The 15,891-nt window shown below is 43.4% G+C and overlaps 1 protein-coding gene across 1 annotated transcript; it reads left to right on the top strand.

Moving 5' to 3' along the window:
- Window positions 1-14,256: 14,256 nt before the first annotated feature.
- LOC308105116 (kelch domain-containing protein 3-like) lies at window positions 14,257-15,276 on the top strand (the record flags this gene model as incomplete). Its single annotated transcript, XM_080455748.1, has 1 exon — window positions 14,257-15,276. The coding sequence occupies one exon, from the start codon at window positions 14,257-14,259 to the stop codon at window positions 15,274-15,276; it is 1,020 nt and encodes a 339-aa protein (XP_080311874.1).
- Window positions 15,277-15,891: the final 615 nt, after the last annotated feature.

Here is a 15,891-nt window from a genome sequence, read left to right as displayed (position 1 = left end):
AATCCCATATTCTAGCTAGAAACACCTATACTAGCATAGGCTGCTGATGTTAATTTCTGACCAATAACATAGAGATACAATTAATCTAAGTTTAAATCAGCTGACATCTTATCTTTAGACAGCAGAAGGAAAAAACCATACACTAAAAAATTTACGTTTACACCTCAAAATCCGTTTTTTGTTGAAAACTTCTGCTGAGATGAAATTATCATTCTATCCTTCCATAGGCAGAGAGAGGACCCTACTGAGCATGTTGTGGGACACTGATCAAGGCCAAGACACAGTTAGGCAGGGTACAAACCCATTTAAGGGCATTTATTCAAGATTCAGCTGCACAGAGCATTGTTTATACGGTTTAAATCATAAGGTAAGTATCGTAACATAGGTTCTTCCCACGTTCGGGTTTTCCATTCATCACAATTCTGGTAAGTTTTACATCGTTCCGCAGGTTGCCTATGAAATAAAAGAGACAGTCTTTTAGTTCTCAATTTCACTAGCAATTGTAAATTGTCGAGGGAAATAGTGGAGTTTTCGCTTACCGCCTGAGCACCCGTCCATTCACCAGGAGAGCCAGTGGAGACTGAGACAGAGTGGCTGCCTAGCCGGTCCTCGCAGGTGCGCTGAGTTGCGGTTGATTCATGATCAAGATTGGTAGGTACCGCCCCTCGATGACTTGGCCTAGGCTGTGGTGCTGTCTGCTGGGTCTCTCTCTGTCTCTCTCCCACTGTCTCTCTCTGGTGAGGTGCCTACCTGTCAGGCGGTTTCCCAGCGAGACTCCACAATGTGCACAAGAAGTCTCACCCCTCTAGCTTGTTTCTAATTAGAATGATTGAGTGTGTTACTTTTGTCCCCTATTACTTTTGTCCCCGGTCCCCCTAATAGGCTACTGTATATCCTACAATAAAGGCCACTCAGCGCTGCAGGAAGAGCGAGATCCCAAACCGACCCGACGCTGCCATGACGCCGTCGCGGCTCAACCGACGCCGTGGCAACCCAACCGACGCCGTGGCGACTGAACCGACGCCGTCGCAACCCAACCGACCCAACCGACGCCGTCGCGGCCTGCGCCGACGCAACCGACACCGTCGCCGACCCCGCCGACGCTGCCATGATGCAGTCGCTACCCGCCGACCCCCATACCGACCCACCAACGGAGTCGAACCTTCATGGCACCGCAACGTCAATTTCTGATCCATCGACCATATCTGCACTCTTCTGGCGCAGCTCCCCCCCCCCCCCCCCACCTGCGTGCCCCCCACCCCCCCACCGGGACCCCCCCCCCCCCACCCAAGTGACTCATAGTAATTGTATATTTTGCGCATGAGACAGAGAGCAGTTGAGATTTCATTCGGCCAGATCTCTGGCAATTGTACTTCAATTCTTATAATTTTAATGTTTATATGATCTGTAAAGTTTATACTTTCATTTGGTGTCAGGCATGAATTTATTATCATTTATTATCATTTATTTTCTTATTTTCTTTCATTTATTTACACGCGCGTAATAAACAGAGCAGTTGAGATTTCATTCGGCCAGATCTTTCTGAATTTTACTTGAATTCTTATAATTTCAATGTTTATATGATCTGTAAAGTTTATGTTTTCATTTGGTATCAGTAATTTATTTTCTTATTTTCTGTAATTTATTTCCACCACGTAACATAATCTATCTATCTGTCTATCTATCTATGCATCTATCTATTTATCTATCTATCTATCTATGTATCTATCTGTCAATTAATCTATCATCTGTCACAAGGGTTTTCAGCCCAAGGACCCCCTAGCTGAGAGAGAGATGAAGCAGGGACCCCTTATATTGTATATATTTTTCCATCCACCGATAGCTCTCTGCCAAAAAAATAGCCGATCTACATGCTCACAACGCCTTGCGCTTCGAGGCGATGGAGCTTGTAGATTGGCTTGTAGATCGATCTGTCTGTCTGTCTGTCTGTCTGTCTGTCTGTCTGTCTGTCTGTCTGTCTGTCTGTCTTTAAATCGATCTAAATATCTATCTATCGATCTATCTCCAGCAATATATACAGCTGCCCCCCCCCCCATAAATAATATCAGTCCAGCAATAATGACAGCCCCCAATGTAAGCTCCCGACGCGGTGATTAACATCACGTTGTTCAACAAATAGCAGATCTACAAGCTCGGTTATTGTGAGCTTGTAGATCTGCTATTTTCAAATAGCGTTTGTATAAAATCGGGCTGAAGTGGTTATTGTATGGTTCATAATATAATAATTAATATCTGCGAAGTGTAGGATTATTATAATTAATATTATTATATTATAATTAAAGTAAGCCATCGGTTAGTGTGATTGAGTGCGCTCCCACGGCCTGGCTGGGTCTGTCTGTCTGTCTGTCTGTCTGTCTGTCTGTCTGTCTGTCTGTTGGACGGACGGACGGACGGGCAGATACGTAATTCTCATCTCTGCGGATGTTTAAATTGGATACACTCTTCCAAGTGCCCACATGTCTCTAATGCCCACTCTATTTTTGGTGTGAGTGAGTGTGCTTCGAAGGCCTCTGTCTGTCTGTCTGTCTGTCTGTCTGTCTGTCTGTCTGTCTGTCTGTCTGTCTGTCTGCCTGGCAGAAGTCCGCGGCAGTAACACACACACACAAACGCACACGCACACATAATAAATTAGATTAAAATCCCTAAATCAATCAATCTATCTATCTATCTATCTATCTACAGTTTAGCTGTTAATTCTTGCGCGATCTTCAAACGACTGCCCATTGAATACCGTAGGTGTCCTGAGGTATATGAAATAAATAAGAAAGCAGGCGTGGACTTTGGGAGCTGTCTGTGTGATCAACAAATAAAACAGATCTTCAAGCTGCAATGCTCATGGGAGAGACGCGTTGTTAGCTTGTAAATCTGTGATGTTACGTCCATAAATTAAGCTTGGGACGTATGATTGGTCAATAAACCTGGTAGGTGGGGCTGAAAATATCTGATCTATAAACTCACAACTCATTGCATCCACACGTGTTGTGAGCTTGTAGTTCTGTTTTCACGTGCATAAATTAGGAATTCATTCATTTCATTGGTCAAATGCAACAGACAGACAGACAGACAGACAGACAGACAGACAGACAGACAGACAGACAGACCCAGGCCGTGGGAGGCACTCAATCACACTAACCGATGCGCTTTTCTTAATTATAATATAAGAATAATAATTATAATAATCCTACACTTCGCAGATATAAATTATTATATTATGAACCATACAATAACCACTTCACACCTATTTTATACATACGCTATTTGAAAATAGCAGATCTACAAGCTCACAATAACTGAGCTTGTAGATCTGCTATTTGTTGAACAACGTGTTGCTAATCATGGTGTTGGGAGCTTACATTCGGGGCTGTCATTACTGGACTGATATTATTTATGGGGGGGGGATAGATAGATAGATAGATATTTAGATAGATTTAAAGATAGACAGACAGACACACAGACACGCCTTTTTTTTAGGGTAGGTTTATATGGGTTACAATGGGCTATATATGTACAGTAGACGTTGTGTATTATTATGTTACGTGCGTAATTACGCACGTGGCAAAAATCTGATTGATATCGTTAGATAAAGACAGAAAATAAATAATAATAAACTAGAATGATAGCAAATCAAAATATAAACTTGTCAGATCATAGAAACATTAATTTTTTTAGAATTCAAGTACAAATGCCAGAGATGTGGCGAATGAAATCTCAACTGCTCTCTGTCTCATGCGCAAAATATGCTGATCTACAATTGTTATAAGTCACCCCCTCGGCTTGGTGGGGGGGTCCGGGGGGTGGTCCCGGTGGGGGTGGGCACGCAGGTGGGGGGGGGAGGGGAAGAGCTGCACCAGAAGAGTGCATATGGTCGATGGATCAGAAATACACGTTGCGGTGCCATGAAGGCGGGTAGCGACTGCATCATGGCAGCGCCGGTTGCGTCGGTGCAGGCCGCGACGGTTTCGGTTCAGGCCGCGACAGTGCCGGTTGCGTCGGTGTAGGCCGCGACAGCGGCCTACACGGCGGCCGGGTCGGTACCGGTCGCGACCGGGTCGACGGACTACCGACAGAACCGACCTTTAACCGACGCACCGACGCTTTCACCGACGTTGCCACGGAAGCGTCGCGACCGGGTCGACGGTACCGACGCAGTAACGACGGTACCGACCTTTAAGCAACCTCCTACCGACCCGCCGACCGTGGACTGTGGCGGAGTTTTTTTTTATTTTTTGCACATTGAAGTTGAGATTTCATTAAGCCAGATCTTTGTCAATTTTACTTCAATTCTTATCATTTTAATGTTTATATGATCTTTAAAGGTTATATTTTAATTTGGTATCAGTCATGATTTTTTTGTAATTTATTAAGATTTATTTCCTTATTTTCTCATGGCACCAATTTCCGATCAATCGACCATATCTGCAGTCTTCTGGCACAGCTGTTCAACATGGCTCTGAAGTCAACAAAATAAAATAAAAAAAATTCGAAGAAAAAAAAAGGTTCTGCTAATAACTTTCATTGGCATCAATCCAATCTACAATGTCACAATGCATCGCTTGTGTGAGCTTGTAGATCTGGTTATTTCCAAATATTTGTAGGAAATTTGGACATTTTAAATTACATTGTACAGCTGCTTTACTGGACCGGCCATAATACACGGACTGTGTATTAGGGTGTTGCTTTAAATAAACCAAGAATGAAAATACATTTTATTAAGTTAAATTGGCACAGAAAGTTAATTTCTTTCTTTAATATCAAATTTCATTGATTGATATGATCATAACGCATAACGTTACAGCTTTGATTATGTGGATTGACTGCCCTTATCAAAGCATCAAGTAATAAAACGTGCATACCCAAGTGCCGCAGTATTTTATTTATTTTGGCTAATCTATTTGAGAACGGCGTAGCCTAATCATGAACGAGTTTAGCCCTGAAACATCAATGTCATATCATGACAGTCATGGATGAACTTCAACCTGTTGTTTGCAATGTCTCCCTTTTTAGACCGTAAATCACATAAACGTTCATATTTCAAATAAATAAAGTGCTGACCTCATGGCCACGGATGTTACATTTATGGACGTTTACTCATTAATACCAGTATCTTCTGTATTGTTCAATAAAAAACATTTGAATCGGATTGGTGGACATTTCTTCCGTATTTTCTCTATGTGCTTTCAAATACGTGACCCCAATGGTTGAGAGGTGTATCACTCATATACATTATGAGACAATGGCCACCGATCGGATTAAAGTATTTTTATTGAACAATACGGACGAGACAAGTACTTTGGAGGGCCCGAACATAATTTGAACATCCCTGGCCATGAGGTAAGCAATTCATATTTGGAATTTAAACGTTTAGGCAGATGAGTCGAACCTATAAAGTCTGTTCACACCAAAGTACGATAAATATAACTGCATAACAATAATCGTCCACACTGATGAACATCCCCCCCACCCCCCCAGAAAAGAAGTGTCATTTTATCTGACGGTCTGAGGTTGGCAGGTATAGCCTATAGAGAGACAGCGGTATCCGAAATCGACCTGATAGCCTATGCCAACAGCAGCAGTCTTTTTTTTAAGTTTCCTTTTTTTCTTTTTTCTTTTCTGAAACCGCTGTCTTTGTTTTAAGTTTCCTTTTTTCTTTTCTGAAACCGCTCCATAGGTGGCGCTAAGGAGGAGCTTGGGGGTCCCTAAGAAGACCCCCAAGAATGTTAGCCTACAGTGAGCTATATAGGTACAGTACACGTTGTGTATTATTATGTTACAACATGCACGTATACGTGCGTAATTACGCACGTGTAAAATTCCGCTGTTACGGTAGTTGTACCATTCAGAGGAGGGGGGGGCACCTTCATGCTGTCAGGAACCCCACAAATTATATGTAGCTTATTTGGCCGTGGACCCCAGAGAGGAGAGAGGGAGAGAGAGAGAGAGAGGGAGAGAGAAAGTGCATGGAATACTTCTGCAGACAAGTAACGTGCATTTACAGGTGGTCGCGGCTTGTTTTCATATAGACCTCGTTGCCACTAGCAGTGTTGCTTAATCTCTCGCAGAATCTTGCAACGCTGATCGCCCAGAACGGACGCTGAGCAGCTCGTCTGCAGAGGTGTAAAGTAACTAAGTACATTTACTCAAGTACTTTACTGAAATGTTGTCTTATACATTACTCTGTGTCACTGTGATTTGAACCGACGGCAGGCGTATATAGTAGCCAAGGCGAGAGTCTTCAGACTTTAAAAAAAAGAGTGGAAAAAAGAGGATTGTAATAGAAGGGTCGGCTTCTATTAGAAGGGAGGCTTTTAATTGCTTATTTCAAGGCGCTCCCGGTCATTAATAGAGGGCCGGTTTTTAATTGAATAGAGGTCACTATTAGAGGATTTACTCACAACGCCTCGCAGCGTGAGGCGTTGTGAGGTTGTAGATCGGCTATTTTTGAGAGCTATCGGTGTAGAGGGGGAAAAGACCAGGAGACCTGGTTCTGCCAGACTTCACATGACGTGTCAGCCTGTGTCTATGCCCATGAATGGCCGGGCTTCGCACGACGTGTGTCCCTTCTATGCCCATGTATGGACAGACTTTTTTGGGGGACAGAATTCTTTTGGACTGGGGCCGGAGGACAAAGTGACCATGCCCATGTATGGACGAAACAGGTTCAAAGCCTCATATAAGCCCGACCCCTTGGGTCTGGCAAAAAGAGCAGACCACGTAAACAAAAGATAGATTAGATTAGATTAGATAGATAGATAGATAGATAGATAGATAGATAGATAGATAGATAGATAGATTTAGGGATTTTAATTTCTTACATTATTATTTATTCACCTTGGGGGGGGTGGGGCGTGTGGCGATCGGGGTTGGGCATGTGTGTTTGTGTGTGTGTGTGTGTGTTACGGCTGCGGACTTTAGACAGACAGACAGACAGACAGACAGACAGACAGACAGACCCAGGCCGTCGGAACACACTCACTCACACCAAAAGTAGCCGATCTACAAGGTCACAACGCCTGCAGCGCGAGGTGTTGGAGCTTGTAGATCGGCTATTATGGCAAAGAGCTTGACAGATATATATATATATATATATGTAGATAGATAGATAGATAGATAGATAGATAGATAGATAGATAGATAGATTAGATAGATTAGATAGATAGATTTAGGGATTTTAATTTCTTACATTATTATTTATTCACCTTGGGGGGTGGGGCGTGTGGCGATCGGGGTTGGGCATGTGTGTTTGTGTGTGTGTGTGTTACGGCTGCGGACTTTAGACAGACAGACAGACAGACAGACAGACAGACAGACAGACAGACAGACAGACAGACCCAGGCCGTCGGAACACACTCACTCACACCAAAAGTAGCCGATCTACAAGCTCCAACGCTGGAGCTTGTAGATCGGCTATTATGACAAAGCGCTTGACAGATATATATATATATATATATGTAGATAGATAGATAGATAGATAGATAGATAGATAGATAGAAAGATTATGTTACGTGCGTAACTACGCGAGTGGAAATAAATTACAGAAAAAAGGGGGAAAAAAGTGTCAATGCGCAAATTAAAACATTATTATGAGTGGCACCTTGGGCCGAGGGGGGGTCCGGGGCCGGGGGGGGTCCCGGTGGGTGGGGGGTGGCTGGGGGGGGGGGGGGGCACGCAGGTGGGGGGGGGAACAGCTGTGCCAGAAGACTGCAGATATGGTAGATTGATCGGAAATTGACTTGGTGCCATGAGAAAATAAGGAAATAAATCTTAATAAATTACAAAAAAATCATGACTGATACCAAATTAAAATATAACCTTTAAAGATCATATAAACATTAAAATGATAAGAATTGAAGTAAAATTGACAAAGATCTGGCTTAATGAAATCTCAACTTCAATGTGCAAAAAACTCTGCCACAGTCCACGGTCGGCGGGTCGGTAGGAGGTTGCTTAAAGGTCGGTACCGTCGGTACTGCGTCGGTACCGTCGACCCGGTCGCGACGCTTCCGTGGCAACGTCGGTGAAAGCGTCGGTGCGTCGGTTAAAGGTCGGTTCTGTCGGTAGTCCGTCGACCCGGTCGCGACCGGTACCGACCCGGCCGCCGTGTAGGCCGCTGTCGCGGCCTACACCGACGCAACCGGCACTGTCGCGGCCTGAACCGAAACCGTCGCGGCCTGCACCGACGCAACCGGCGCTGCCATGATGCAGTCGCTACCCGCCTTCATGGCACCGCAACGTGTATTTCTGATCCATCGACCATATGCACTCTTCTGGTGCAGCTCTTCCCCTCCCCCCCCCACCTGCGTGCCCACCCCCACCGGGACCACCCCCCGGACCCCCCCACCAAGCCGAGGGGGTGACTTATAACAATTGTAGATCAGCATATTTTGCGCATGAGACAGAGAGCAGTTGAGATTTCATTCGCCACATCTCTGGCATTTGTACTTGAATTCTAAAAAAATTAATGTTTCTATGATCTGACAAGTTTATATTTTGATTTGCTATCATTCTAGTTTATTATTATTTATTTTCTGTCTTTATCTAACGATATCAATCAGATTTTTGCCACGTGCGTAATTACGCACGTAACATAATAATACACAACGTCTACTGTACATATATAGCCCATTGTAACCCATATAAACCTACCCTAAAAAAAAGGCGTGTCTGTGTGTCTGTCTGTCTATCTTTAAATCTATCTAAATATCTATCTATCTATCTATCCCCCCCCCATAAATAATATCAGTCCAGTAATGACAGCCCCGAATGTAAGCTCCCAACACCATGATTAGCAACACGTTGTTCAACAAATAGCAGATCTACAAGCTCAGTTATTGTGAGCTTGTAGATCTGCTATTTTCAAATAGCGTATGTATAAAATAGGTGTGAAGTGGTTATTGTATGGTTCATAATATAATAATTTATATCTGCGAAGTGTAGGATTATTATAATTATTATTCTTATATTATAATTAAGAAAAGCGCATCGGTTAGTGTGATTGAGTGCCTCCCACGGCCTGGGTCTGTCTGTCTGTCTGTCTGTCTGTCTGTCTGTCTGTCTGTCTGTTGCATTTGACCAATGAAATGAATGAATTCCTAATTTATGCACGTGAAAACAGAACTACAAGCTCACAACACGTGTGGATGCAATGAGTTGTGAGTTTATAGATCAGATATTTTCAGCCCCACCTACCAGGTTTATTGACCAATCATACGTCCCAAGCTTAATTTATGGACGTAACATCACAGATTTACAAGCTAACAACGCGTCTCTCCCATGAGCATTGCAGCTTGAAGATCTGTTTTATTTGTTGATCACACAGACAGCTCCCAAAGTCCACGCCTGCTTTCTTATTTATTTCATATACCTCAGGACACCTACGGTATTCAATGGGCAGTCGTTTGAAGATCGCGCAAGAATTAACAGCTAAACTGTAGATAGATAGATAGATAGATAGATTGATTGATTTAGGGATTTTAATCTAATTTATTATGTGTGCGTGTGCGTTTGTGTGTGTGTGTTACTGCCGCGGACTTCTGCCAGGCAGACAGACAGACAGACAGACAGACAGACAGACAGACAGACAGACAGACAGAGGCCTTCGAAGCACACTCACTCACACCAAAAATAGAGTGGGCATTAGAGACATGTGGGCACTTGGAAGAGTGTATCCAATTTAAACATCCGCAGAGATGAGAATTACGTATCTGCCCGTCCGTCCGTCCGTCCAACAGACAGACAGACAGACAGACAGACAGACAGACAGACAGACAGACCCAGCCAGGCCGTGGGAGCGCACTCAATCACACTAACCGATGGCTTACTTTAATTATAATATAATAATATTAATTATAATAATCCTACACTTCGCAGATATTAATTATTATATTATGAACCATACAATAACCACTTCAGCCCGATTTTATACAAACGCTATTTGAAAATAGCAGATCTACAAGCTCACAATAACCGAGCTTGTAGATCTGCTATTTGTTGAACAACGTGATGTTAATCACCGCGTCGGGAGCTTACATTGGGGGCTGTCATTATTGCTGGACTGATATTATTTATGGGGGGGGGGGCAGCTGTATATATTGCTGGAGATAGATCGATAGATAGATATTTAGATCGATTTAAAGACAGACAGACAGACAGACAGACAGACAGACAGACAGACAGACAGACAGACAGACAGACAGACAGATCGATCTACAAGCCAATCTACAAGCTCCATCGCCTCGAAGCGCAAGGCGTTGTGAGCATGTAGATCGGCTATTTTTTTGGCAGAGAGCTATCGGTGGATGGAAAAATATATACAATATAAGGGGTCCCTGCTTCATCTCTCTCTCAGCTAGGGGGTCCTTGGGCTGAAAACCCTTGTGACAGATGATAGATTAATTGACAGATAGATACATAGATAGATAGATAGATAAATAGATAGATGCATAGATAGATAGACAGATAGATAGATTATGTTACGTGGTGGAAATAAATTACAGAAAATAAGAAAATAAATTACTGATACCAAATGAAAACATAAACTTTACAGATCATATAAACATTGAAATTATAAGAATTCAAGTAAAATTCAGAAAGATCTGGCCGAATGAAATCTCAACTGCTCTGTTTATTACGCGCGTGTAAATAAATGAAAGAAAATAAGAAAATAAATGATAATAAATGATAATAAATTCATGCCTGACACCAAATGAAAGTATAAACTTTACAGATCATATAAACATTAAAATTATAAGAATTGAAGTACAATTGCCAGAGATCTGGCCGAATGAAATCTCAACTGCTCTCTGTCTCATGCGCAAAATATACAATTACTATGAGTCACTTGGGTGGGGGGGGGGGGGTCCCGGTGGGGGGGTGGGGGGCACGCAGGTGGGGGGGGGGGGGGGAGCTGCGCCAGAAGAGTGCAGATATGGTCGATGGATCAGAAATTGACGTTGCGGTGCCATGAAGGTTCGACTCCGTTGGTGGGTCGGTATGGGGGTCGGCGGGTAGCGACTGCATCATGGCAGCGTCGGCGGGGTCGGCGACGGTGTCGGTTGCGTCGGCGCAGGCCGCGACGGCGTTGGTTGGGTCGGTTGGGTTGCGACGGCGTCGGTTCAGTCGCCACGGCGTCGGTTGGGTTGCCACGGCGTCGGTTGAGCCGCGACGGCGTCATGGCAGCGTCGGGTCGGTTTGGGATCTCGCTCTTCCTGCAGCGCTGAGTGGCCTTTATTGTAGGATATACAGTAGCCTATTAGGGGGACCGGGGACAAAAGTAATAGGGGACAAAAGTAACACACTCAATCATTCTAATTAGAAACAAGCTAGAGGGGTGAGACTTCTTGTGCACATTGTGGAGTCTCGCTGGGAAACCGCCTGACAGGTAGGCACCTCACCAGAGAGAGACAGTGGGAGAGAGACAGAGAGGGACCCAGCAGACAGCACCACAGCCTAGGCCAAGTCATCGAGGGGCGGTACCTACCAATCTTGATCATGAATCAACCGCAACTCAGCGCACCTGCGAGGACCGGCTAGGCAGCCACTCTGTCTCAGTCTCCACTGGCTCTCCTGGTGAATGGACGGGTGCTCAGGCGGTAAGCGAAAACTCCACTATTTCCCTCGACAATTTACAATTGCTAGTGAAATTGAGAACTAAAAGACTGTCTCTTTTATTTCATAGGCAACCTGCGGAACGATGTAAAACTTACCAGAATTGTGATGAATGGAAAACCCGAACGTGGGAAGAACCTATGTTACGATACTTACCTTATGATTTAAACCGTATAAACAATGCTCTGTGCAGCTGAATCTTGAATAAATGCCCTTAAATGGGTTTGTACCCTGCCTAACTGTGTCTTGGCCTTGATCAGTGTCCCACAACATGCTCAGTAGGGTCCTCTCTCTGCCTATGGAAGGATAGAATGATAATTTCATCTCAGCAGAAGTTTTCAACAAAAAACGGATTTTGAGGTGAATCTGCTGGTAAGGCTCCCCAGCTGTCCCCTCGTGGCGTATATGCCCGAATATGGGACTATGCCGTCAGTCCTGGACATGACGGTTATCTCTATATATGGAGATCTGGGCAGAGATTGCTGATGTCAGACTCCGTACATATGGCATGTATAAGTTTCTATGACGACTTAGCAGGTCGATTGTCTCCATCTATGGGGATCTCCATATACAGTATAGACTATTGCTGGCAAATATGCCCTGAATGTTTTCTACAGTGGGCATCACTGAAGATGAAGTAGTGCCTTCTTTACTCTGAAAATAACATGACATTGGTATTAACATTTAAGCATGATAATGCTAGAAAAAACAGTTTAACCACTTATGTCCTATGTATGCCATGCAACAAAACAGCCAAACTACACGCTCACAATGTGTCTCAACGCGACGTGTTGTGAGATTGTATTGTTGTGCATTAAAAAAAGAGCAGACCAAGTGCTGTGTATTAAAGGGTTTAGGTTGTTAAATGTCTGAAATAAAATACACATTAACTAAACATTAATTCACACAACACTGACGATAGTAATGTCAAACAATTCTATGAAGCTATCTATGAAATACAAATGTATACAATACATGCATGTTCATGCTTAATGTCTCTCTCAACTAAGGGGTCTCTTGTGGACCTGGAAAAGGTCATAGACCCCTACTATATCATAGCATATTATCACACCCAACGCCCAGCCTCTGAATAATTTATTTGTTAGCAGTTTGCCAGTGGTGGAAAGTAACTAAGTGCATGTACTGAAGTACTGCACTTAAATACAAAGTTGAGGTATTTGTACTTTACTTGAGTATTTCCAATTTCCGGTACTTTTACTTCTACTCCACTACATCTCAGAGGCTAATATTGTACTCCACTACAATTACTTGAAAACTTTTAGTTACTAGTTACTTTGTAGAATTTGATTATTAGAGCCAAAAGAGCAGATCTACAAGCTCATGAGCTTGGAGATCTGCTACTTTCAAACGCTTTATATACATTTGAAAACGGGACATTCTGCATTATGAAAACGGGACATTCTGCATTATGAAAACGTTCTACTTTTGGTACTTTAAGTACATTTCGATGCCAATACGTTTGTACTTTTACTCAAGTACAAATTGAATTCCGGAGTTTTTACTTGTAACAGAGTATTTCTATGTTGCAGTATTGATACTTTTACTAAAGTAAAAGATTTGAGTACTTTTTCCACCGCTGCAGTTCGCAAAAAGTAAAGTACAGTTCATCTGTGTCTGTCCTTTACATTGTTATTCATTTAACATGGGCTTTTTCATAGCACTTACCCTTCTTTTTCTCTCATGTGATGTAGTCGGCGACACAGTAACACAACGTTTATGTCTCGCAGGATTTCGGTCACATAGATCTTTGACCGAATTTGCGATGTTATCCAGAATTACTTTGGTGCGCGAATACTTTTCAAGCAATTGTTTGCAACTTCTACAAATCGATTTGAGTTCATCTTCAACAGCAACAGGTAGTACGGTTATTGCCTCCAACGCAGTCTTCAATTCCTGTTCTATCAATAACTTAAATACTTGTCCTTTTAGTCCAAACTTTAAATCCTCTCCACAAACTCTACAAACGCTAAGATTACTAACTTTCCGTGGTGTTGTGGGCTCCGACGATGCCATATTTGGAATGATTTGGGTTTGTTTCCAGGGGGGCCATAATAGAAAGCGGACGCACAGATGTAAATCCCGCCCACTACATTTGATTGGGTAAAGCGCGGCCTGCTTCCTGATCTGAAGGCACGCCCACTTGTAGGCCAGTGCGTACACGTTATGACGAACCTCCCCGACAGATTCCAACGCAGAGCAGAATCTGTTCTTGAGAGATTAGTAACAGAGTAATACTTTACTTAAGTAAAACATTTGAGTACTTTTCCCACCACTGAATAATACACATAGCTACATGTTTGCTATATCTCCTTATCTCTGCCGGCTGAGTGGCTGCACCCCTCACGCCATATTAGGGCATCAGCTTCCCTGATTGGCCAAGCTTCACGTGATGTCATATCTTCATGTGATGTCATATTATACAATATAAAGTGGTCGTCCACCAATCTCTTCAAATCATTCCGGTTGCTATAGAAGTTACAAGAGCCTGATACCAAGCTGAATTGCAAGTGCGTTCCCCATCTAACTGTCAGGAAGAAATCCCGAAAGTCCTTTACAGAGCAAGATTCAACCAACCAATCACTTTGACCAACAGCGGTGCTGGTGAGCAAAATGTACAGCACGAAGTCCGTAGTAGGAGCACAGCCGAGGACGTTCTGCCATGCAGCCGTGGCGGTGGGGAACAAGCTCTATTGCTTTGGAGGGAAGGAGAAACATGGCGATCAGCTCTCCGGTCAGATTGAGGTTCACATCTTGCACACTGGTGAAGTCCCTTTCCACTGGGAGACATTGCCCCAAGAAGAGAACGACAACACGGTTCCCTGTAAGCGCATCCGCCACACGACTGTGCTCATAGAAAACACCATCTACCTGTGGGGGGGTAAACCACACTCCGGTCTAGATGATCGGCTGTGGAAATTTGAAGTCGAAACTCACAGTTGGGAGAAGCCTAACGCTTCTGGGTGTGAGCTAGAGTTCCTGAGGTGTCATTTTTCCTGTGCCCTGAAGAAGGTCATGTATATCTGTGGAATATGGGATGAGCGTAATGAACATCAAGGTGAACATGACCAGGAATGGTTTCCACACGTTATGATGTACACGTTGGACACTGACAAAATGGAGTGGACTTCAATTGAAACCGGAGGCGATCAACCACCGACTATATTAAACTACTGTGCCACCATCATAGGGACAAAGATATTTGTATTCGGGGGCTACACAAGGATCGAGGACGTTAACAAAGGACACTGTTACAGCGACCTCAGAGAGTTTGACACAGAGACCAAGTGCTGGAAGGAAATTAATGTATCTAAAGAGGGACGTCCAGAAGGACGTGTGGACCATTCGGCCTTTGCCTACGATGAACAGCTGTACATATTTGGTGGCGAGATCTGGGGTGACACACAGTTCAACGATATGTGGAAATTCAATCCAGAGACGATCTCCTGGAGCAGGGTTGACACCCAGGGGAATGGCCCGCCGAGTGAGAGAACTGGGCTGTGCTGTTGCATGGTGGGAGATCTTATCATCCTCTTTGGAGGACCCCCCAAAGAGGGTGATGATGACCTGTGTACCTTGGATTTGGAGCCCTCCAAAGAGGGTGATGATGATGACCTGTATACCTTAGATTAGATTAGATTACAACCAAGGTTTATATTTTAGCTTGTAATTAAAGTAATAAAAGATGAGTGTTTTTTATTTTTTTTATTTACTGCTTTCTATAGTTTTAGCAATTTTCGCGATATTTTTTTCAGTGGGCGGGGGCATTCTGTCCGGTGGCTAAATATGCCTTTTTTACACAATAAAAAAGGTACGGTGGTCTTTGATGGCCAGATGTGAGTTATTGGGGGCTAGAAGAGCTACTGTAATTAATAATAAAGAAAATTTCGGGTTATTGTGTAAAAAGAATACATATTTAGCCAACGGACAGAATGCCCCCGCCCATCGCGAAAATTTCAAAAACTATAGAAAGCAGTAAATGAAAAAAAAATTACACTCATCTTTTATTTACTTTAATTACAAGCTAAAATATAAACCTTGGTTGTGAAAAACCAAAGTTGTCCTTTAAGTAAAACATTTGAGTACTTTTCCCACCACTGAATAATACACATAGCTACATGTTTGCTATATCTCCTTATCTCTGCCGGCTGAGTGGCTGCACCCCTCACGCCATATCAGGGCATCAGCTTCCCTGATTGGCCAAGCTTCACGTGATGTCATATCTTCATGTGATGTCATATTATACAA

The sequence above is a fragment of the Gymnoscopelus braueri genome, assembly GCF_963280865.1.
Source record: "Gymnoscopelus braueri genome assembly, chromosome: 17".
Classification (NCBI taxonomy): Eukaryota; Metazoa; Chordata; class Actinopteri; order Myctophiformes; family Myctophidae; genus Gymnoscopelus; species Gymnoscopelus braueri.
This window is presented reverse-complemented; position numbering and strand designations above follow the sequence as displayed.